A 25,299-nucleotide genomic window follows, 5' to 3' on the forward strand; every position below is an offset into this window, starting at 1 on the left:
ATTATAACTTGAATTAATCGCATTGCGATTTCAATAGGAGAGTAGCCTTTAAGTTAAAATCGAAATTCGATTATTTAAATCGCATATTAATCGCGATAACAAGAATAATGACGAATATTCGATTTCGACGAATATAAAACGAATATTCTATCGAATATTCGCGAATTTCGTCGAAATCGAATATGGCACCTGCCGCTCATCACTACTTATAGCAGGCCACAGTGCCAGGAAGTCTCTTCCTATTATGAGTTCATAATGTAGATTTGTGGTGACAGCGACCTCGTGGGTCCATCTACCAGCCACCTTGGGTAGCGACACCAGCGCGGTGGGGTAGTCTTTTAAGTCTCCGTGGATGCACATCACCCCGACTTTCCGGCCAGTATACTCAGTGGATCACACCAGAGTAGCCCTTACTAGGGTCACCAGACTCCCTTAGAGCCTCCACCACAGTGTCTCCTATCTCCACCTGGCACAGGTGATCTAGAGACTCTGGGGTACCTGTTACACACAGCCTCCTGGCATATAGCGACTGACAGTAGCCATAGTTAGTGTCCATGGGCTCAACCCGATGGGGACAGTCAGCCCTTACATGGCCAGACTCCTGACACAGCCAGCAGACTATTGGAGCCAGGTCCGCCGTGGGTACGTCCTGTGCGGGTTTTATCGGCTCAAATCTCCGGGCCTACATCGTTCCCTATTGCTAATGGGACTCGACAAGGTTGCCCACTATCTCCCTCACTTTTTATCCTTTGCCTGGAGACACTGATCCAGGCGATACGACAAGATGAGAAAGTGGTTCTGCATAAAGTGGCAGCATTTGCAGATGACATGCTCCTGATGTTGTCGAACCCAACGGAAGCTTTCCCAGCTCTACTCAAATTATTGGAGAAATTTGGGGATATTTCCAACTTCAAAATAAATTTAGCAAAGTGTAATGCATTGGCCATTAATATTCCCCAAAATACTGTCACAAACTTAGCTGCTAACTACCCTTTCCAATGGGCTACATCGCATATTCGGTACTTGGGATTAAATATCTCCTCAAAACCTTCACAACTTTGTGGCCTCAACTACACCCCTATCCTGAAAGAGATTATAAAACAACTGGATGACCTGCGGGTTCCCTTCATGACCTGGCTAGGTAGGGTCCACATGATTAAGACTTATATTCTCCCTAAAATCCTTTATACCATTCAGACGCTCCCGGTGTTTGTACCTGATCCCTACTTTAATGCTCTACGCAGAGTTTTCTCTTCCTTTATTTGGAAACAAACCAAACCACGTTTATCGTATAACCTGTTAATCCGCCAAAAACACAACGGGGGTATTGGCATGCCGGACTTTAAGTTTTACTACTTATCCTCTTTCCTCCGACTTCACTCAGAAATACTAAACCCTAACAACCACAAATTAGGATGTCAAATTGCAAGACAGGTTCTCTCCCCAACTGAGGTAGCTAGCCTATGGAAAGCTAAGATAGCCAATACCCCAAACACTCAGGGTCACCGCCGGGCCTTCTCAAACGCCTCACCCTTTTATCAAGGGGTTCTTTCCACATGGCAGACCTTGTCGACCCTACTCGAACTACATTCACAGCCTACACCACTCATGCCGGTTAAACTCCTCCCATACTACCTGCTGAATGGATACTCTGATACATACAATATGTGGAGGAGCCTTGGTAATCATACTATAGGTGACATACTGAAAAACAGATCAGTCCCACGGGAAAGTGATCTACTGGCGTCACTTAAGTTGGAAAATTGGTCCACATTGCAATATGCTCATTTTAGTTTTTTCTGCAGACAATACTTGGACCTGACTTGCCTTAATTACCTCCCCTCCTGGTACGACGTGCTTTTGACATCTGACTTCCCAGTGAAGAAGGTACTTTCCTTAATATACAAACCGGATTCCAAAAAAGAGTTGGGACATTATAAAAATCGTGAATAAAAACTGAATGCAATGATGTGGAGATGGCAAATGTCAATATTTTATTTGTAATAGAACGTAGATGACAGATCAAACGTTTAATCCGAGTAAATGTATCATTTTAAAGGAAAAATACGTTGATTCAAAATTTCACGGTGTCAACAAATCCCCAAAAAGTTGGGACAAGTAGCAATAAGAGGCTGGAAAAAGTAAATTTGAGCATAACGAAGAGCTGGAAGACCAATTAACACTAATTAGGTCAATTGGCAACATGATTGGGTATAAAAAGAGCTTCTCAGGGTGGCAGTGTCTCTCAGAAGCCAAGATGGGTAGAGGATCACCAATTCCCACAATGTTGCGCAGAAAGATAGTGGAGCAATATCAGAAAGGTGTTACCCAGCGAAAAATTGCAAAGACTTTGCATCTATCATCATCAACTGTGCATAACATCATCCGAAGATTCAGAGAATCTGGAACAATCTCTGTGCGTAAGGGTCAAGGCCGTAAAACCATACTGGATGCCCGTGATCTCCGGGCCCTTAAACGACACTGCACAAACAGGAATGCTACTGTAAAGGAAATCACAGAATGGGCTCAGGAATACTTCCAGAAACCATTGTCAGTGAACACAATCCACCGTGCCATCCGTCGTTGCCAGCTGAAACTCTACAGTGCAAAGAAGAAGCCATTTCTAAGCAATATCCACAAGCTCAGGCGTTTTCACTGGGCCAGGGATCGTTTAAAATGGAGTGTGGCAAAATGGAAGACTGTTCTGTGGTCAGACGAGTCACGATTCAAAGTTCTTTTTGGAAATCTGGGACGCCATGTCATCCGGACCAAAGAGGACAAGGACAACCCAAGTTGTTATCAACGCTCAGTTCAGAAGCCTGCATCTCTGATGGTATGGGGTTGCATGAGTGCGTGTGGCATGGGCAGCTTGCATGTCTGGAAAGGCACCATCAATGCAGAAAAATATATTCAGGTTCTAGAACAACATATGCTCCCATCCAGACGTCATCTCTTTCAGGGAAGACCCTGCATTTTTCAACAAGATAATGCCAGACCACATTCTGCATCAATCACAACATCATGGCTGCGTAGGAGAAGGATCTGGGGACTGAAATGGCCAGTCTGCAGTCCAGATCTTTCACCTATAGAGAACATTTGGCGCATCATAAAGAGGAAGGTGCAACAAAGAAGGCCCAAGACGATTGAACAGTTAGAGGCCTGTATTAGACAAGAATGGGAGAGCATTCCTATTTCTAAACTTGAGAAACTGGTCTCCTCGGTCCCCAGACGTCTGTTGAGTGTTGTAAGAAGAAGGGGAGATGCCACACAGTGGTGAAAATGGCCTTGTCCCAACTTTTTGGGGATTTGTTGACACCATGAAATTCTGATTCAACATATTCTTCCCTTAAAATGGTACATTTTCTCAGTTTAAACTTTTGTTCCGTGATTTATGTTCTATTCTGAATAAAATATTAGAAGTTGGCACCTCCACATCATTGCATTCAGTATTTATTCTCGATTTGTATAGTGTCCCAACTTTTTTGGAATACGTTTTGTATAATAAGATTCTAGCGGCTAATTCTAAGGATATACCCCATTTTATTTCTCAATGGGAAAGGGATATGGGAGTTCCTCTGGTGGCTACAGATATAGAGGAGATTCTCCGTAATTCTCACAGCTACTCTCGGTGTGTCCGAATCCAGGAAAATTCTTACAAATTAGTGACCCAGTGGTACAGGGCTCCCACTATTCTGCACAAAATGGACCCCACCTCCTCTCCGTGTTGTTGGAGATGTCATAGAGATTTAGGCACAAACTATCACATATGGTGGGCTTGTTCGGAAATCACCGGGTTTTGGGGAATGGTGTCGAAAGACATTCAATCTATATGCTCTATAGGCACTCCATTAACCCCCAAGATCGTACTACTGAATCTGCCTAATAAGGACTATCCTCTTTCCAAATTCTCGCTGGTATCACACTTTGTGGCAGCGGCAAAAATCCTTGTCCCACGTCATTGGCTCTCGACAGAAGCTCCAACTAGAGGGGAATGGATAGAGAGAGTAAGGGAAATATGCAGATTTGAAGAGCTTTCTAGCTGGGAAACTCTCTCCCACGACAAATACCTTAAACGTTGGGCGCCTTGGTTCGCGTGGTGTGTATCCAGTGGGTTAGCTCCCAAACCTTAATTTTCCACTAATTACCCTGCATCTCCTTGCCTTTTAGTACTCTCACCTAGACTTAGGATTCAGTTATGGATACGATCTGTAAACGCATCAGCTGATAGCTCTTTTCAATAATACATCGGCCATAGTTTTATATGTCTCGCTTTATTTGCCTCAGCAATACTTAGTACTTAACCGCACCGTGCCAGTTGCAGTAGTACTGATGTGCACACCTTCCTGTGATCCAGGTTATGTATGTTTGTTTATTTGTTTGTATGTCTGTTTGTTTGTATGTCTTCTCTCTATGGGCACTATTTCCTTTCACGTTATAATAAGAGGTATAATATATGGGGTAGGACATAGTCATTGCAAATCTCCGGGCCTGGGGTGCAGATTTACGGGGTTTGCCGACCCCCTCCCGACAGAACCCTCTTTTAGATTCCTGGTAGCGTCATAGCGTTCCACCAGGTCCACCATCTCAAGGGCATTGCCAGGGGTCACCTGACTGATCCAGTGCTGGAGAGGGCATGGCAAAGCCCTCCAGAACATATCGGCTAACAGACGATCCAGCATAGCAGTGGGACTCAGAACGTCAGGCTGTAGCCATTTTTGCAAGAGGTGAAGTAAGTTATAATACTGGGGTGTTGCAGGCTCAGCCGGGTTGAACCCCCACTGATGCACCCGCTGGGCCCGGACCAACACAATAACCCCCAGTCTTGCCAGAATTTCAACCTTGACTTTCTGGTAGTTGGCCGCTTGATCATCCGGCAAGTCGAAATACACCTGCTGAGAATCGGATGCCAGGAACGGAGCGATGACCTCAGCCCACTGGTCACGGAGTAGCTTTTCCCTGATGGCCACATTCTCGTACATCGCCAGGTAGGTTTCAATGTCGTCTGCGGGGGTCATCTTAGGAATCACGGCATGGACTGCTTTCCGGGCATCATGGACGCTTGGGGTTGCTCCTGCTGTCTGCAAAGCCATCACGTGTTGTAGCAGCAACTGGTTAGTCTCCTACTGCTGCTTATTAGCCTCGCGTTGCCGCAGGTTTGTCTCTCACTGCTGCAGATTAGCCTACATGAGGGCCTTCACAACAACCTCCATTTTGTCGTGGGGCACTGGTTGTAATACAGTTGGTTTAATGTACGACATAAAACCATGCCTGAAAAATGCCTAAACTATAAATATCTGCTTTCCCACCAGCCTCACTGCTCTTGCCCGCATTCTCCACCAATTGTGGGGTTTCACTCTGGTAGACATGATTAGCGGACGCAATATAGAGACAACAACAAGATTTTTGGATCAAACAGTTCAGTGTTTTATTCACATATTAGGCAAGTGACAAAACAAGCAGTCATATTCAAACAAAAAGTCACCTTGTGGTGTTGGTGGTAATTCACACCATGCGGCAATTCTGCCTTAAAGAGTACTTGATCATAGCAGCACCAACCTGTTTTTACGTTAAACAGGTAGCAAGGCTTCATCCAGACACAAGGCTCCCCGATCCCTACACAGAGACCTCGCTTCTGAGCCCAGCTGCCTATTTAAGGACAGCCAGGTACTGCCAAAACCCGGATCGGCACTTAAAATCCGGTCTGTCTATGTAGCCATATGAGGGTTTGGTTTTTGTGGGACAAGTTACAGTTTTTAATGGCACCATTTTGGGGTACACATAGCTTACTGATTAACTATTCTTAACCCTTTCTGGATGCGAAAAAACAGCAATGCTGCCACTAAGTTTTTACATCATAAATTTTTCCGCATTCACAAATATGATGATGACGTTACTCTCCGGTTCAGCACCATTTATAAAAATGCCACTTACCTGATGTTCCAAAACTGCTCCGGCAATGTGCTGTCCCCCCAGGGCCTATCGTGTCCCAGGTCTATAGAAATGCCGAGTGGTGCGGCCTTAATAGCCTCTATTTGTGCTCCTACCTGGATACCATCGCTTTCCAGGGCTTGGCTCCGAAGAAATAAAGGGGCTGAATAATGAGAGAGGTGGAGAATAAGTCGAGTGCAGACTTTTTTAAAGTTCAACAGCTTTACTGGCATCAGCTTGTATTCAAACAATATTCAGGCTTTCTCTTGGCAAACTTGAGTACTCTGCTTTCTCTCTCTGCTGTTCTAAACTCGTCTCTAGTCTGACAGCTAGACTTTAGGACTGTTCTGATATCTCTGAAGTGGGGTGCTTTGGGCTGTTGACCCCTTCATGACACTCTGTTGGTAAATCTGCAAGAAGTCAGGATGCTCTATGAGCTGCTTCCATCTGGAGAGACTCCTGCTGCAGGAGGGGGGTCTCTCCTCGCTGCTACATTATGTCACGTCTGCATCTGATGCTGCCCTGGATTAGGCTGACTTTACACTTCCTTCTGGCCGTCCCTTGGTAGGAAATGGGATTAGCCCACTTCTGCCCAAAAGGGGGAGAATGGAATGGAAAGTTCCATTCTATCTAAATATCTGTCTGCTGTATATCTAAACCAGGCACATTACATTTACAAAACAGTTTCATAGCAACATTAGGACTGCACAATGTAGAGGACCTGAAACAAATAGATAGATGACATTATTGGTAGCAATCAAAGACAGAAGCAGGGTGAAGAAATGGTAATACCACTCTGAGGTATTACACTGCCATGGAGCAGCCATTACACTGGCAGTAGAAGGGATGTCAACGCAATGCACGGGCTCAAAATTTGCATCAAAATCCTAATGTAACACGTGTGGATTTTGATGTCGCTTTGACATCCATGGCCGAAAAGTTCTGAAGTGTTATAAAAGCGGTATTGGCTCCATAGCTTTAGTGACTGAGATGGTACGCCATTTCCCTTAGCCTTCAGTTTCTTATAATCCAACACTTGCGTGCAGGGGTGCACCACCAATGAGGCGAGGTGAGGCGATTGCCTCAGGCAGCACCAGGTAGGGGCAAGAGAGGGCCAGCAGAAGGGCCATGGACAATGAGCGCTTCCATTGTGGAAACGGTCATCTAAACATATTTAACTGCATCGCTGTACACAGGACAGCAATACAGTTGAATGTTGCAATGGGGCACAGGAGCGATGTCTCTCTGTCCCACTGTTCCCTCTGATAGGCTTTAGTCCTAGTTCCTGTAGCCTATGAGAGACCGGTGTCATCATCATCGCCCACCTGAGCAGAATGGAGGTAAGTATTTATGTTTATTATTTTTATTTGGCAGCATGCTGTTGGGCCACAATGAGGTGGGGGTCATTGTTTTGGGGATATTGCAGCTGTAAAAATGAGCATTTTTGTACTGGCACACTTTATAAGGGGGTTACTATTGGGACATCTGTTCTACTGGGGGCACTGAAAAGGGGTAATTTTTTGTAGTGACACGTTTTAAGGGAGCATTTTTATGTACTGGCACATAAAGGGGCTTTTTTTTGTACTTAACGCACATTGTAAGGGAGCATTACTTCTGGAGGCAAAATAAGGGACATTATTACTAGTGAGTGCACTGTTACCGCCTGGCAGAGAATTATCACTATTGGTGGGACTTTTGGAAGGACTGTTACATTGGGAGACACCCTGGCACAGAATCAGCTTAGCACAATTATTTTTGGAGGCCACTATATTTACAGCACTATAAGTTTCAGGGACACTATTTGCAGGGCACAGTTATTCTTTAGGGCACAGTGTGCCAATAATTAATGAAGGCGAACTATGGTATTTGTGTGGTAATAATATTTTCAGGGCTATTATCTGTAGTATAGTATTGGGAAGTACAGTGGGCACGGCATTAGAGGTGGCAGGATGTGGTGTTCAGAAGGTGGGGAGGAGGATGGAAAAGTAGGAAACTAAGATGTCTGTTTGACAAACTCTGCAGAGATGAGAGATGGCTGAAAGAAATCATCATGGCCGTCTGGTCTGAATGGAGAAGATGAGGAAAGAGAATGTCTACTTCAGAGGACACATCACTGGATATAAGAGCCATAGGGAGCTGTATTACCCTGTATGATTTGTAGCTCTGTATGTAATATTTTAACAGTAGGGCTGGAGGGAAGGGGTTAAGTTAAGAAGTTGGCATTAGGGTGGGGGCACCATTTCAGTTTTTGCTTCAGGCAGCAGAAAGGCTAGGTGCACCCCTGATGTCAGCCACCATCCCCACTCTTGCTCCGCTTTGTGTGTAATAAAGTGTGGGGGGTCATAAAATGCTGATCCAAGGGTAACTTTAACGATGCAGTAGGTCAAACCAAATGAAGACTAGATCAACACCGACTGTCCTGAAGGATCTAAGCAGGCACAGAAAGAATTAGGCAACCATTACTGTTCTAGCATAACTCAACTTTGTGGCAGATCCATTGTGTACATAGACTGTTGTTTATGGTGGTCTATAGTTTCTATATGAGATGTCATAAAATAGGGTTCACTCAGTCTCCGTATCAGCCCAAGTTTGCCCATTGTATATTCTTATATATGTATATCTGGCAAATAGAAAGAGATTTTGAACTTCCCTCTAAGTAAGTATAATAAAGTTGTGTATGTGTTTAGTATCCTTATGTAATTCTTTCACCCTCCACCAGGTGTCTCAGTTTGCAGACCGTCTCTGCAGGGCTCGACTATTGTGCATAGATGGGAATGTACCTGTGTCAACCATTCAGTATGTGTGTGAAATTGCCCGTCAGAATTCTGTGCCAGGTCAGTGTGCCAAGATAACTGGCAGATATCATTCTGTTATTTTAGTTCTGAAGCAAGCAGGAGCTTGCTGGAAATTGTCCTCTACTGGTTCCGGTCTGTGTTTATTACATTAACTAGTCACAGTATATCAATTCAGTACATTCAGCTTTATTAGGGTGTCTGTAAGATGCCGTAATATTAAGTTGAACTTGCGTCAGTGTCGCGGTTGTGTTTCTTAAAGGGGTTGTCTGTTTTAGACAATCCATTTTTGTTGCAAGGGTCCCCTGACAGTCTGCTGATCACATGTACTTTGCTGTCATTTGTAGGGCAGCCCAGCAACAAATGTTCATTTCACCTATGGCGGCACTACAGAAGAAAATAAGCATTATATGGTCCCCATTGAAATCAATGGTTTGTTGATGTAATACATAGACATTCTGGGTCTTCCAGAAAGAAAGATATTCTTTGTAGCTAATATATCCAATATGCTCTATAATATACTAACATATGAGACATTTAAAAATGGGGTTTCCGAACCAGGCATCCCCATTCAGTGTAAAATTAATTGTATTATTTTTTTTGCAGTTTGTTATGAGCCCACAGACATAGACAAAGCATCTAAACCTTTCACCTCAAACTGCTGGACGGCTCTAACCTACATCTCTCCAAACTTAAAGGAGCTCTTGGCCATCAACAGGACCTTAGAATACGTCGATGATATTGGTAAGTGACACCAAGATTAGGGACTGATAAAATACATTTGGCCATAAACATGACTTTGTTGGGACCGGAATGTATATGGGAGCCTCATGACTCAGTAAGCATGTTGAACTTTTTTGGGGGGCGATAAGCTGCCCACCAGAGGTGTCTGGCCTCGGATGTACATGGCAAACAGTTAGCTTATGTGTATGCCCGACTTAAAGGGAATCTGTCACCAGTGACCTCCCTATACAACTGTTTGCATAGACACATAGGGGCGCATTTATTAAGACTGGCGTTTTAGACTCCGGTCTTATTATAGCCCTATAGCTGGAGGAGGATCGTGAAGTTATGAAGAGGTGCAGGCCTCTACATAACTTTGGCGGATCCTCCGCCAGTTCTAAATGTAAGACCGCTTCCGAGCTGTCTTACATTTAGACATTTTTCTAAGCCTGAAATTACCCGTCCCGCCCCGTCCCCTTCCTTGCCCTTGCCACACCCTCAATTTTAGACCCGGCTTGAGTGGGGAAAAGTCAAAGATGGGGGCACAACTAACAATTGCGCTGCCATCTGCGCCTGAAATACGCCTAATATAGGCATATATGAGTATAATAAATGACCTGCATAGTTGGAGTTCACCTGATTAAAGAGCTGTTTTTCTTTTGTTGATCTGAGACTCGTTTACCGAGCTATTATTAGGCCTTTGGTGCAATGAGGGTCTCACCATTGCTCGTGTTGCATCCAAGCCAATCAAAGGGGCTGGTCACAGAAATGAGTGGAGCTTGGGTACAGCAAGAGCAATAGGGACACCCTCATTGCACCAAAGGCCTAATCTGCATGTTTCAAAAAAGGTATCATAACAAGTGAAACACAGCTATGTGTTTATGCAAACAGTTTGATAGGGAGGTCGCTGATGACAGATTCCCTTTAAGGAATTCTGACATGGATGAAGCTAACACCAATGCACTTGGTTTTCTGGGCTCCCAGTCCACAATGCTTGTAGGAGAATTCTGGAAATTGGTGGATACAGTATTATAAGACTTTACACAAGACGACGACTCCTGATGAGACTACAGGTAGTTTGTATAGATTTACAGTACATCCATAGTCATAACACTGATGGATGACTTCATGTTCTAAAGGGCAATGAGACACATTTTCCAGATGTCTAATGTTGACCTTTAAGATGATTGACAGACGTAAAGCTAAATAGCTAAATTCTTAACATCTGTCATCACCTTTTCATCATTGAAAACAAATGTAATAACGTCCATGAGGGTGGTAGTCCTCGCTATCATGTATGATGTGGTGTGTTTGTTTCCATGACACATGTCTCTTTTCCAAGATATTCCATGTGAATTAGAAGATATAGTGGATACAGCCATCAGCCTCTCACTACCACTCCTGGAGAACATACACTGCGTCATAGTTACTCTGGGAGCCCACGGGGTCCTCTTGTGTGGCCACAGGCGTGACGGAACAGTATCCCTTCATGCTAAAGACAAGGTATAAAATATCCACGTCAGTTGACAAGCATTGATTGTATGGATTTGAGGATCATTTCGCATTCTTAGGTCAAGAGGTATTGAAATAGTTTCCACCTTTTGCTGATTTCAATCTGTTGGTCTGAACATGTTCTGCAGGAGATAAATAGAATATAACATTTTCCATCTCTCTACAAAATTAATTATTTATTTACGCTTTCATTTAAAGGGATCCCAGACCTATTTTACCCTTTATGTTTACCAGAAGGCCTACAAATCAAGTATTGTTAAAGGACATCTGTCAGCAGATTTCTACCTATGACACTGGCCGACCTGTCACATGTGCGCCTGGCAGCTGAAGGCATCTGTGTTTGTCCCATGTTTATATGTGCCCGCATTGCTGAGGAAAATGAATATGTAATATATGTAAATTAGCCTGTAGGAGCAATGGGGGGGCGTTTCTGTGGCACCTAGAGTCTCAGCTATCTTTTCTGAGCCCTCTCCACTTTGATTGGCAGGGCTTGGCAGTGAAAAACATTATCACATCTGGTCTTGTCAATCAAAGTGCAGAGGATGTGGCAGTTGCAGAGAGAACAGAGCCTCTAGGTGTAAAGGCAACGCCCCCATTGCTCCATTTGCTTAGGCTGGGTTCACACCTGAGCGTTTTACAGCGCGTTCCTACGCGCTGTAAAACGCTCACCAGGCAAAAACCAATGTTTCCCTATTTGCATGATTCTCACCTGAGCGTTTTACAGCGCTTACGAACGTGCTGTAAAACGCCCTACGCTCCAAGAAGTACAGGAGCTTCTTTGGGGCGTATTGTCGCGCGTTCCCGCCCACAGACTTCAGTGGGAACCCGCCTAAATGGGCGTTTGCTTGTTTCCGCCCATTAAAAATGCCCGATACAAACCCCCGATAAAAACGCCTGTAAAAAGCGCTTATCGAATACGCTCAGGTGTGAACCCAGCCTTAGATTAATAAATTATTTTTCCCAGTAATGCGGAACATATAAACATGGGACCAACACAGATGCCTTCAGCTGCCAAACGCACATGTAACATGTCAGCCAGTGTCATAGGTACAAAACTGCTGACAGATGTCCTTTAGAGAAGCCCACTCCCCAAAGATTTTTCACTCCTTTGTAAGTGCGCTGGCAGTTGTACAATTGTGTGGTTAAAGACCTACTTAGTGACTTATTTATGTATGTTCACCCTTCGTCTATGTTGGCATTTACATCACGTGACCCGAGATCAGACTCTCCGGCTCCAACAGCATCTGCCGTGAGGACAGAAAGTAATTTTCTCTATTCATTCCTATGAGGCTGACATCAAGGCTGTCATAGGAGTGAATAAAGAAAGTGACTTCTATCTAATTCACATACCATACCCTTACAGCTTCCTGTAGAAACCACCTCGATGACACAAAAAATCCATCTAATGTAAAATGGTAAATAGTTTATGAGGAGAAGGGGGATGCAGCTGCAGTCTCTCTCTCTCTACATGTTGTGAGAGGGGAGGAGGAGCAGCAGTGAAGAGACATCTAAAAGGCTGAGCACTTAACTAGCTTCACCAGATGCGCCTGCCCACTCAGGGAGAAGGGAAGACACACACATTTCTGCTGCACTCCATGTTATGTACACCTTCAGAGGCTTGAGGAGGGACGCTGATATTTCTTTTTGTAGATATGCTTTATGTAAATCCTAGGACACACATAAACATTGCAATTGTTTCATGCTCTGTCATTTTAGGTATCCAGAGATGATCTTTGTGCGGTACATTATCCAGCTGCTCCCATTTCACCAGAGGAAATCATCAATGTATCTGGAGCAGGAGACAGGTCTGTAAAATATCCTGTTCGATATACAGATATTATTTTTGGGGGATGTTAAAGAAACACTAAATGTAAAAAAAAAATCCACAAAACTGTCAAAAACTATATATAAAGGATTCTTGTATATGAGTTCCATGAAACATGCCATTTCCCCTTCCTTCTTCTCTTTCTGGCTATAAGGTAACTGGCTACAGAAAAAGCCCCTTCCCACTTTACTGCCTGCCATAGGAGGACAGAAATATTAGGCCATGACCACTTGACAACCCCTTGTGGAGTTTCATAGTTGAGGTCTCCACCCACGGTCAATTATTCTGCAGCAGGTTCTTATGAAATTGATCCTGTGGTTAGATAGCAAGCTGATAGGCCCAGAAACGTGTATAACAGCGGAAAGAATTCCAGTAATATAGAATATGTGATGCCAACATAACTTCCAATAATCCCACTGTTGGTCTATAAATCCCACATTAAAGGGGAGCTCAACCTGTAGCTATCTTCATTCTGGAGATTTGTAGAGGTCAACATCACTGATGTTAATGTAACACTCCAGGAAAAAATGATATGCTGTATTATAAATGGTGGAGTGCCTAAAAGTTGGACACCGAGTTTGAGAGGACACCAAAGAGTGAATCCTTGTACCATGATCCTCCACTAAAGACCCCCCACCAAGGATAACACATTGTAACAGTTTTGTCTGGAGTGTCACTTTTTTCGTGCATCAAAGATGTCCAAAATCTGATTAGGGAATGCTTCAGCTCTACACTTGAGTCTTCTTTGAATGTAAGGTAACCTTTCTTCTTCATTCCTCACAGCCTCATGGCTGGACTCCTTACAGGAGTCCTAGCTGAATATGACACAGACACCTGTGTCCGAATAGGTCTCTTGGTGGCCCGTCACTCCCTTCGCTCACGTGGACCCATCTCTCAGCATATCTCTCCCGTCAGTGTCATATTACAGCAAGTGGTGAAGGTGAAGTGGCCAGCACCCAGAGTGTGGAGCATCTCACCATCTAATGGGAAGACATTCCTCAAGACCAGACACTAAAAAGAAGATTGTGTCATTAAACAGCTGGCTATTAGGACTGCAGTCCATGCCCACTGTAATCCTGATGTTCCCTGTGGGTTTGTCATCCAGCATCCTGTTTGCCAGTGTCCTTTCTATGCTGCTGCTTCCATGCTCCTGCCTGATGCTTCCTTAACCACTTCAACCGCGCTAGCTGAAACCCCCTTCATGACCAGAGCACTTTTTACACTTCTGCACTACACTACTTTCACCGTTTATCGCTCGGTCATGCAACTTACCACCCAAATGAATTTTACCTCCTTTTCTTCTCACTAATAGAGCTTTCATTTGGTGGTATTTTATTGCTGCTGACATTTTAACTTTTTTTGTTATTAATCAAAATGTAACGATTTTTTTGCAAAAAAATGACATTTTTCACTTTCAGCTGTAAAATTTTGCAAAAAAAACGACATCCATATATAAATTTTTCACCAAATTTATTGTTCTACATGTCTTTGATAAAAAAAAAATGTTTGGGCAAAAAAAAAAAATGGTTTGGGTAAAAGTTATAGCGTTTACACACTATGGTACAAAAATGTGAATTTCCGCTTTTTGAAACAGCTCTGACTTTCTGAGCACCTGTCATGTTTCCTGAGGTTCTACAATGCCCAAACAGTAGAAAAACCCCACAAATGACCCCATTTCGGAAAGTAGACACCCTAAGGTATTCGCTGATGGGCATAGTGAGTTCATAGAACTTTTTATTTTTTGTCACAAGTTAGCGGAAAATTATGATTTTTATTTTATTTATTTTTTTCTTACAAAGTCTCATATTCCACTAACTTGCGACAAAAAATAAAAAATTCTAGGAACTCGGCATGCCCCTCACGGAATACCTTGGGGTGTCTTCTTTCCAAAATGGGGTCACTTGTGGCGTAGTTATACTGCCCTGGCAATTTAGGGGCCCAAATGTGTGAGAAGTACCTTGCAATCAAAATGTGTAAAAAATGGCCTGCAAAATCCGAAAGGTGCACTTTGGAATATGTGCCCCTTTGCCCACCTTGGCTGCAAAAAAGTGTCACACATCTGGTATCGCTGTACTCAGGAGAAGTTGGGGACGGTGTTTTGGGGTGTCATTTTACATATACCCATGCTGGGTGAGAAAAATATCTTGGTCAAATGCCAACTTTGTATAAAAAAATGGGAAAAGTTGTCTTTTGCCAAGATATTTTTCTCACCCAGCATGGGTATATGTAAAATGACACCCCAAAACACCGTCCCCAACTTCTCCTGAGTACAGCGATACCAGATGTGTGACACTTTTTTGCAGCCAAGGTGGGCAAAGGGGCACATATTCCAAAGTGCACCTTTCGGATTTCACCGGTCATTTTTTACAGATTTCGATTGCAAAGTACTTCTCACACATTAGGGCCCCTAAATTGCCAGGGCAGTATAACTACCCCACAAGTGACCCCATTTTGGAAAGAAGACACCCCAAGGTATTCCGTGAGGGGCACAGCGAGTTCCTAGAATTTTTTATTTTTTGTCGCAAGTTAGTGGAATATGAGACTTTGTAAGGAAAAAAGAAAAAAAAAGAAAAATCATCATTTTCCACTAACTTGTGACAAAAAATAAAAAATTCTAGGAACTCGCCGTGCCCCTCACGGAATACCTTGGGGTGTCTTCTTTCCAAAATGGGGTCACTTGTGGCGTAGTTATACTGCCCTGGCAATTTAGGGGCCCAAATGTGTGAGAAGAACTTTGCAATCAAAATGTGTAAAAAATGGCCTGCAAAATCCGAAAGGTGCTCTTTGGAATGTGTGCCCCTTTGCCCACCTTGGCTGCAAAAAAGTGTCACACATCTGGTATCGCCGTACTCAGGAGAAGTTGGGGAATGTGTTTTGGGGTGTCATTTTACATATACCCATGCTGGGTGAGAAAAATATCTTGGTCAAATGCCAACTATGTATAAAAAAAATGGAAAAGTTGTCTTTTGCCAAGATATTTCTCTCACCCAGCATGGGTATATGTAAAATGACACCCAAAAACACATTGCCCAACTTCTCCTGAGTACGGCGATACCAGATGTGTGACACTTTTTTGCAGCCTAGATGCGCAAAGGTGCCCAAATTCCTTTTAGGAGGGCATTTTTAGACATTGGGATCCCAGACTTCTTCTCACACTTTCGGGCCCCTAAAAAACCAGGGCAGTATAAATACCCCACATGTGACCCCACTTTGGAAAGAAGACACCCCACGGTATTCAATGAGGGGCCTGGCGAGTTCATCGAAATTTTATTTTTTTTGCATAATTTAGCGGAAATTGATTTTTTTTTTGTTTTTTTCTTACAAAGTCTCACTTTCCGCTAACTTAGGACAAAAATTTCAATCTTTCATGGACTCAATATGCCCCTCAGCGAATACCTTGGGGTGTCTTCTTTCCGAAATGGGGTCACATGTGGGGTATTTATACTGCCCTGGCTTTTTAGGGGCCCTAAAGCGTGAGAAGAAGTCTGGAATATAAATGTCTAAAAATGTTTACGCATTTGGATTCCGTGAGGGGTATGGTGAGTTCATGTGAGATTTTATTTTTTGACACAAGTTAGTGGAATATGAGACTTAGTAAGAAAAAACAAACAAAAAAAATATATATTTCCGCTAACTTGGGCCAAAAAAATGTCTGAATGGAGCCTTACAGGGGGGTGATCAATGACAGGGGGGTGATCAATGACGGGGGGTGATCACCCATATAGACTCCCTGATCACCCCCCTTTTATTGATCACCCCCCTGGTAAGGCTCCATTCAGACGTCCGTATGATTTTTACGGATCCATGGATACATGGATCGGATCCGCAAAACACATGCGAACGTCTGAATGGAGCCTTACAGGGGGGTGATCAATGACGGAGGTGATCAGGGAGTCTATATGGGTGATCACCCCTCTGTCATTGATCACCCCCCTGTAAGGCTCCATTCAGACATCCGTATGATTTTTTACGGATCCACGGATACATGGATCGGATCCGCAAAACACATGTGGACGTCTGAATGGAGCCTTACAGGGGGGTGATCAATGACGGAGGTGATCAGAGAGTCTATATGGGTGATCACCCCTCTGTCATTGATCACCCCCCCGGTAAGGCTCCATTCAGACGTCCGCATGTGTTTTGCGGATCCGATCCATGTATCAGTGGATCCGTAAAAATCATACGGACGTCTGAATGGAGCCTTACAGGGGGGTGATCAATGACGGAGGTGATCAGGGAGTCTATATGGGTGATCACCCCTCTGTCATTGATCACCCCCCTGTCATTGATCACCCCCCCTGTAAAGCTCCATTCAGATGTCCGAATGATTTTTACGGATCCATGAATACATGGATCGGATCCGCAAAACACATGCGGACGTCTGAATGGAGCCTTACAGGGGGGTGATCAATGACAGGGGGTGATCAGGGAATCTATATGGGGTGATCATGGGTTCATAAGGGGTTAATAAGTGACAGGGGGGGGGGGGTGTAGTGTAGTGTAGTGTTTGGTGCTACTTTAGTAAGCATTCTGTATAAAGAATGCTATTATTTTCCCTTATAACCATGTTATCTCCTGCATGTATTCCGGCCATGTTCCAAGTGTGTGCTATCCTGCTTGTGTGTCCCTGCCCTTTCAAGTCTAAGTTCAGTTCACGTTTAACCCAGTCTGTCTACATTGTCTGTTCTGTAGGCAAGTCCCCAGCCTGCCTGCCTAGTGTTTGCCTCATCACTACTCTGCCTGCAAGTCTTTCCTGTGTCTGCATTAACTGTACGCTTCTGGATCTCTGATAAACAGCATTCTAGTCTTGGTGACTGTTCAGACTATACGTCCAGTTCTTGTGCATTTTTGTTATCTTGAGCTCCTGGTACTTGCACCAGAGTCCCTGACCCCACTCACTCATCGGTAACACTGGCCAACCCTGGACTTATTAAGAACAGAAATAGTAGTCACTGTAATAAATGTACTTTGTGATTCAATTCTTCACCATTTTCAAGATCCCCTCTTACTGTCATTGAAGAGGAATATTGTTTTTTTTTACATCCAAAGGCTGACAATCTGTACAAACCTAGTGAGAGAAGTTGTAGCAGTCTGGCACAATTGTATCCAGACTTGATAAATGCCTGTCAACTACATTGTAACAACCCATCAGAATGGTAGAGAAATTGTGTTGCTGATGTGTTTAGCATAGCCTTTGCTCACATCTGCGTCAGGCTGGGTAGGTGATAACTTCTAGATTGGTGAGGGTCTGACCGCTGAGACTCGATCTGATCGCCAAATTAGGGCACCCCTTCTTCCTGTTTGAATGGAGCAGTTGAGCAATGTGAGCTATTGCTTCATTCAAAGTTCATGGCTATCTCCATCAGTATTATAGACTTTGAATGAGTGACAGCGTTGTACATCCTGGACCACAGCTCCATTCAAACAGGGGCAAAGGACCCCCATTCTGGTTATAGATGGGGGTCACAGCAGTCAGACCTCCCCCCCCCCCCCACACACACACCAGTCTAGCAGTTACAAAATCAAACACAAGTCAACAGCACTCTGCAAACACAGAATATATGAACTAATGCTATACTCACTGTTTTGCGGTGTGCAAATTGCGGATTTGCAAAACATGGATACTGGCCATGTGCGTTCCACATTTTGCGGACCACACATGGCCAGCCCTATGATAGAAATGACTATTCTTGTCCGTAATTGCAGTGGAATGGAACTATGGATGCGGACAGTACATGGTGTGCTGTCCGCATCTTTGTAGCCCCACTGAAATGAATTGGGCCCGCATCCATCCCAAAAAATTGCAGAACGGATGTGGACCTATTCATGCAGTTGTCTGAATGAGCCTTAAATGTGAGGTACTTAGGAAATATATTTTTATCAAAATCATTTGTGCCCATCCAACATGGCAAGGTGACCTCCTTTGGATGGGAATCTACACTCTGGGGTGCACCACCAATGAGGCCAGGTGGTGCACCGCCTCAGACAGCACCAGTTAGGGGCAAGAGGGGGGCAGACGAAGGGCCATGAGCTGAAGGGAAGGGGTTAGGTTAAGAAATTGGCAATGGGGAGGGGAGCACCGTTTCAGTTTTTGCCTCAGGCAGCAGAAAGAGGCACCAAAAATGATGGCACTTACCAACGGTACTTTCACAACAGTTGGAGTACTAGAGATTTCTGGCCCCTGTCCTATAAAATGCACGGCTGGTTCAGGTAGCCACCACTTCAATATAAACCGCCTGCCAAATAGCACAGATGGACAGGTGTGTTGTAGGAAAACAGACTTTTTTCTAATTGCATACAACCTGTTAAATATCTTTTTACAACTCAGGAATTGCACTGTCACCACCTGTCCACCAGGTGGTGTTACAGCTGTATATTGAAATTTTTATTTTAAGCCCACTTCTGTGAATTTATATCGTACCATCTTTCTTCTGTTCTATGATATTTGATCATTCGTCATTTTCCTGAAATAATGTGAAATGTATTTATTTTGTCTTTTTCACGTTTAATTGTTCTAAGGCAGTGGTGGCGAACCGATGGCACGGCACTCAGAGCCATCTCTGTGGACATCCACACCCTGGAAAAAGTCTATGGTGTACCAATATGCCTTAGACTTCTCCTGTCAGTCATCAGCGCAGGGCGTACTATGTACGGCACAGGCAGCGCACTGAATTTAGGCAGGCTATTATAGCTAAATGATAAAGTACATGGAAGATATACGATATTGGACTGTAGTGTTCAGGGTAAATTGCTGTGTTGGCACTTTGCGATAAATAAGTGGGTTTTGAGTTGCAGTTCGGGCTCTCGGTCTGTAAGAGGTTCTCCATCACTGATCTGAGGTTTCTCAAGGAGTAAATCTTTATACTGTATCTGCTATACAATAAAGCTGTGGACTTGTCACGTTGTGTCAGTGCTCACAAGACGTTATCTGTAATATCAGATATTAATAGTGTAAGAACAAAAACTAAATATATAAACCTTGGTCTCCACAAATGTGGGTAACAGATGGTTGGTGGCATCCATTACAGTACCCATAGGGATTGTTCGCCAGCTTTCCGCAGACTCTGGAGGAACTTGCATTACATAACAATGCATGTCCAGCTTTCTGAGCAGAGAAGACACCTGGGGTTTTCTGGATAAAACATTTATTGTAAATGTGTGATGATAGGCCATCAATGTATGGTCTGTGGGGATCCAACCCCCAGGACCCCCTGAATCAGTACAATGAAGAGACTGGCAACGCAGAACCCAACACAGTTCCATCTATGTGTGTGTGAACGGGGAGATGTGTCTGGAACTACAGTTCAGCTTCATTCAATTGCAGGCACCAGTCAAAAAATTCAAGACAAGGTAAACTTTCTATAGAATTAGACAATATGGTTATGAGCAGACACTGGTACAGAGATGTTACATCAGGGCCTAAGAGTCTCAACAATAGTATACATTTACATACCATATAGACAACCAATGCAGTTGGTGTGGGGCTCAGTATTAGTGGTGCCCACATTTTGTTAGCCATCTCTGTCTAGTGTAGACCTGCATATGGCTTTCCCTGTTTACAAACTAAGGAAAAACAGAGAGATGACAACAGTCCCTGCCCCTCTCCTCAAAATGACTTGAGGGATGAGCAAGCACAGGGGAGAACACGTTATTTTTAATTTTATGATTTAGACTCAATTTAAGACATGAAAATCTGATACAAATAAAGTGATTTTTAGCTGCCAATCATCCCTCGCTCCCCGCTGATCTCATCACATTGTTATCAGTCCTCAGATACCTAAATGAGGAGTCAGACAAATCATAGGTGGGGATGATCTCTCTCATCTCTTCCATTACAGATGTATTGGGGGAAGGACAATAATAATAAAAATTAAAAATAAGCCCTAGGTGACTAGATTTTTTTTGGAAAGTTTATGTCACCACAGGAGAAAAGTTTCCATCTAAGGGGCAAGTCAACAGGTGTGTCGAAGGTGAGGAAGGCAGGGCATCCAGTGTTATTTAAGGATTGATCGTTTTCAAGAAAGAGACAGTAAAACATTTTAAGAGGGTTCCTGGAGGAGGATCAAACTGAAGTGATGAATTTCATATTTTGTATGTTGCTCCCAATCTTGTTGTTTGGATCCATGGTCTACAGTAACACTCATGGAACCATAAGGAGGAGCCAGTCAATGGCCATTAAGGAGACCAGACAAGGTCCTAAAGAGATGGGTACAACTGCCGGGCCATTGTCAGTAGTCAAGAGGTGGTTTACCTTCAATGGGAAGACACTAGAGAAGAACTTTGTCTTAGCCAGAAGAAAACGTCAAGCTTTCCATGATATGTCTGGAGATCCCAGTCTCATGTTTTTTCATCACCTTAGTGAACATGGAATGTTCAACCCTGATACGGTAAGAACATGGAAGTTCATTGATTTAAGCACTGTTTGTAGTGACCTTAAGATGTTCAGGTTGTTTCTTAAAACAGAACACTCCATTAGTAGATGATAACACCAGGCCGCTACAATATTCTGGAGATCCACCATTGCCATCCACATTGAGTAGGAAAGCTGTAGAAAGCCTCTGCTTTCTACAGAAGTAAGAACTGACTACATCTTAGGTGGTCTTGGGATGAAAGGAAGAGGTGAGTATATGGGAGCACTCACAAGCTAGGACACTGTACTTTATATGGGGGACACTTATTGGCTAGGGCACTGTATATGGGAGTGCTTTAGCTGTGGAACTGTGCATTAAGGGATTTTGTGACTGGGGCATTATATATATGGGGACACTAACTGACTGGGTGATCATATATGGGAGTACTTTGGCTGAGGCATGAGCGTAACTACCATAGTGGCAGACCATGTGACTGCTATGGGGCCCAGGGCATGCGGTGGCCCAGTTGGGATCATCCCCTCTTCTGGGGGTGAAAACTTGATCAGAACTCTACCCTCTAAAGGAACAACCTTTAGCAAATGAAAAATGGCAGTGGAAAAATGGCCTACGGGTCATTGAAAGGGGGTTAGGCGAAAACCCTTCTGTCCTGTGTGGGGGGCCTAGTTTGAGCCTTGCTATAGGGCCCTTACTTCTCTATGTACGCCACTGGGCTGGGGCACTGTATATGGGGTAGCTTTATCTGAGGAACTATATAGGCTCATGGGGTTGCACTCTGTTTTAGGGTACTTGTTTATGAGAGCTATCTGGCTGGGTAACTATATATGGGGGTCACTTTCTGGAACAAGACATGAGGGGCATTTACTAAAGTGTTTACTCCACTATTGCAATGCAAAAAAGTAGCAAATTATGGCACACACCATATTTGTGCCATAACTTGTGTGACGTTTTAAGCTTCTCAACACTTTTCTAAAGTGGTGAGAAAGGGCAGGACTTAGAGAGGGGCAGGGCTTCACACTGCTCTCAGATTTATTATAACATACACCAGAAACTATCCGATCCCGTATTTGATTGTGGATTTATCCTATTTTTCTATTTCCACAGTCTTTATGGGGTCTACTAGAGTTATTGGAAGGGGACTTTGTATCTTCCTGCCATAGTTTTAGGTACCACTGACAGTATGATTTTCAAGTTGGAGTTTTTCCCAACGTTGCTCAGTACTTGTCTACAGACTGATGTGTGTTTATTGCAGCAAAGTACTTAAAGGGGCAGATTTACTAATCCTGTAGATGGCATAAGCTTAGACAGTCAGTCTAGACCTGCACCAGATGTATCACAGGGGCTCAGGCTGGATGGTAAATGTGGTGCAGGGTCAGATACTTATCTCTAACTCTATACCAACTATTGGTTGGCTTACTTCGAGGCAGAATTTACCACCAAAATAGTGTTATAATCTTGACATTAAGCATTGCATCTTAGGCCCAGCCTCTTTTCCCAGTATGCTAAGCCCCATCCCTTTCCAGGTCTGTCAGAAAAAAAGTGTCAAAACTCTTTTTAGACAGATTACGGCCACAGACCCCAAATCTGGGTCACAGTATAATACCTTCTGTTTTGCATTTACTACATTCTTATGTCCAGCAACAATGTACCCCCCACTGCAAAGTGTAATCACGTGTTGTGAATCCGAATAGTCCTGTAACCACTTAAGCCCCTTGCAGACGAGAGTGTCAGGGTTAGGTCCGTATGCATTGCGTCTGCGATCAGGGAAAATCATGACAGTAGGTACGCAATTGCAGTCAGTTTTGACTGCGATTGCGTTCCGATGTTCAGTTTTTATCACGCGGGTGCAATGCGTTTTGCACGCACGTGATAAAAAACTGACTGTGGTACCCAGACTTCTTCACTGAAGTTCGGGTTTGGGATCGGTGTTCTGTATATTTTATTATTTTCCATTATAATATGGTTATAATGGAAAATAATAGCATTCTTTAATTCAGAATGCTAAGTAAAAGGTCCATTGTGGGGTTGAAAAAATAAATAAATTATGTAACTCACCTCATCCACTTGATCGCACAGCCGAGCTGGTCTTCTTTCTTCTTCTTGCAGGACCTAGCTGGAAAAGGACCTTCAGTGACGTCAGCGCAGGTCCTGCTGAATAAAGATAGATTTCTATCTTCATTCAGCAGGACCGGCGCTGACGTCACAGTGCTCACCACGTGGTGAGCGCGATGAGGTCACCGAAGGTTCTTTTCCAGCCAGGTCCTGCAAGTAGAAAAAGAAGGAAGAAGTAACCATCAGTGAAAAACGCATTGCATCCGCACTTGCTTCCGGGGGCCAGGGCTGCGTGAAAGACGTAGAATATAGAACATGCTGCCTTTTTCACGCAGCGCAGAACTGATGCATTGAAATGAATGGGTTGGGATTCAGTGTGGGTGCTATGCGTTCACGTCACGCATTGCACCCGCACGGAAAACTCGCTCATGTGAAAGGGGCCTAAGTGAGGCATGAGGCTTCAATGTCGAGTGTTTGCCTGCAGTGATTCCTATATTCCTTTCTGTGTCTTTTCCATCAAATTAGGGCACTTCAGGAACTTTGATATCTTATCACTTCTCCACATACTGTATATAATAGAGGACATCACTAATGTGAGGATACAGGTTTTTTGCCAAATGTTTTCCTTTAGGTCTCATGCACAAGAACCGTATATTTGGGCACCGTATCATGGATGCCGACCCATTCACTTGAACGGCTCCGTGATCTGGATGATACGGAGCGGAAGGCCACGGAAGCACTACGAAGTACTCCCATGGCATTTCGGTCTGTGCCTCCGCACCGCAAAAAAATTTGAACATGCTCTATTTTTTTTCACTGCGGGTGGATCGCAGGCCCATTTAAGTTGAATGGGTCTGCATCTGTCAGTGCAGGCCATATGGACAATGCCCATGCATTGGGGACTGCAATTTGTGGTCCCCAATGCACGACATAGGTGGCACATATTCGTGTGCATGAGCCCTTACACAGTAATTTCAAACACAGCGCCCTCTGTGGCCCTACCATACTATTTCCCTGCCCTACAGTATATCATTATGAATCTTTCCTGTATTTCTAGGATTCCTGTGATGAAGTTCTGTCACGTCCCTGTAAGGGACCGTCCGACTGTCATGGCTGCCTTGGCTTGTTCACATGCAAAATGCCACAGGGCAGGTGTGATTTCAAAAGTGTCTCCAAAAGAACAGGTAAGGTCTGTAAGGTGTGTATTGGTTGTCACAGGCATTTTTTCTTTAAAGGGGTTGACCCATCTCGGCCTTTCATAACCCACAGAAAGCACCTGCCCCGCGAAGGCAGAGTCGGAGAAGTGGCTGAGTGACTGGTGCTCGGATGCTTCTGTAATACCCCAGACTGAAACTTATTGTGGGTTAGTTCCTATCGCAGCCATAAAGAGCCAAGTTGGGACAATCCCTTTAAAGAGGTTTTCCAACAGTAACTGATGATCTATCCTCTGGCTAGGTCACCAGTATCTGACCGGTGGGGGTCTGACACCTGGGACTCCCACCAATCACCAACACTAACTGATTATCTATCCTCTGGATAGGTCACCAGTATCTGACCGGTGGGGGTCTGACACCTGGGACTCCCACCAATCAGCTGTGTGAGAAGGTCCTGTGAACATGCCCTTCTTGCAGCTTACCCTAGGCGCCGCTTATACCAAGCACAGCCGCTATCCAATGGATGGCACTGTGCTTGGTACAAGAAAGCCGTGGCGCAAACAGGAGCTCTGGTGACTTCTCAAACATCTGAACGGCGGGGGGTGCCAGGTGACGGCCCCTCTGATCAGTGACTGATGACCTATCCAGAGAAGAGATAAAAAAAAAGTGTTAGAAAAGCCCTTTAGGACCGTTTCATACAACTGCCTCATAGTGTGGACATTAGATTTTCAGGAAATTGGGCAAGCATCTAACAATCCATCAGCTTTTCCAGAAACGTATCATTTTTACTAGAATAGCCATCTCGTTATGATCTGGTGGAGGGGGTGACATTGGTCTGATCCTCAAGGTCAATTAAAAAAATTAAGGGGGTCGAGTTCCTATCAGTCTATTTTCTGCATAGCGGGTAGACAGGAGCGCCATTACTTATCTGAATGCCCCTTTAA

At 44.0% G+C, this 25,299-nt stretch overlaps 1 protein-coding gene across 4 annotated transcripts in view; it reads left to right on the forward strand.

Annotated features, from left to right (window-relative positions):
• Positions 1-14,064, forward strand: part of LOC122921949 (pseudouridine-metabolizing bifunctional protein C1861.05-like) — an 84,289-nt gene extending 70,225 nt beyond the window's left edge. For all 4 annotated transcript variants that reach the window (XM_044272291.1, XM_044272290.1, XM_044272292.1 and 1 more), the window contains 5 exons: positions 8,648-8,762; positions 9,327-9,464; positions 10,786-10,946; positions 12,672-12,760; positions 13,564-14,064. In XM_044272291.1, the coding sequence (XP_044128226.1) occupies positions 8,648-8,762; positions 9,327-9,464; positions 10,786-10,946; positions 12,672-12,760; positions 13,564-13,795 (735 nt within the window). In that variant the 3' untranslated portion in view covers positions 13,796-14,064. The remainder of the gene's footprint in view (positions 1-8,647; positions 8,763-9,326; positions 9,465-10,785; positions 10,947-12,671; positions 12,761-13,563) is intronic.
• Positions 14,065-25,299: the final 11,235 nt, after the last annotated feature.

The sequence above is a fragment of the Bufo gargarizans genome, chromosome 11 (assembly GCF_014858855.1).
Source record: "Bufo gargarizans isolate SCDJY-AF-19 chromosome 11, ASM1485885v1, whole genome shotgun sequence".
NCBI classification, from domain to species: Eukaryota; Metazoa; Chordata; class Amphibia; order Anura; family Bufonidae; genus Bufo; species Bufo gargarizans.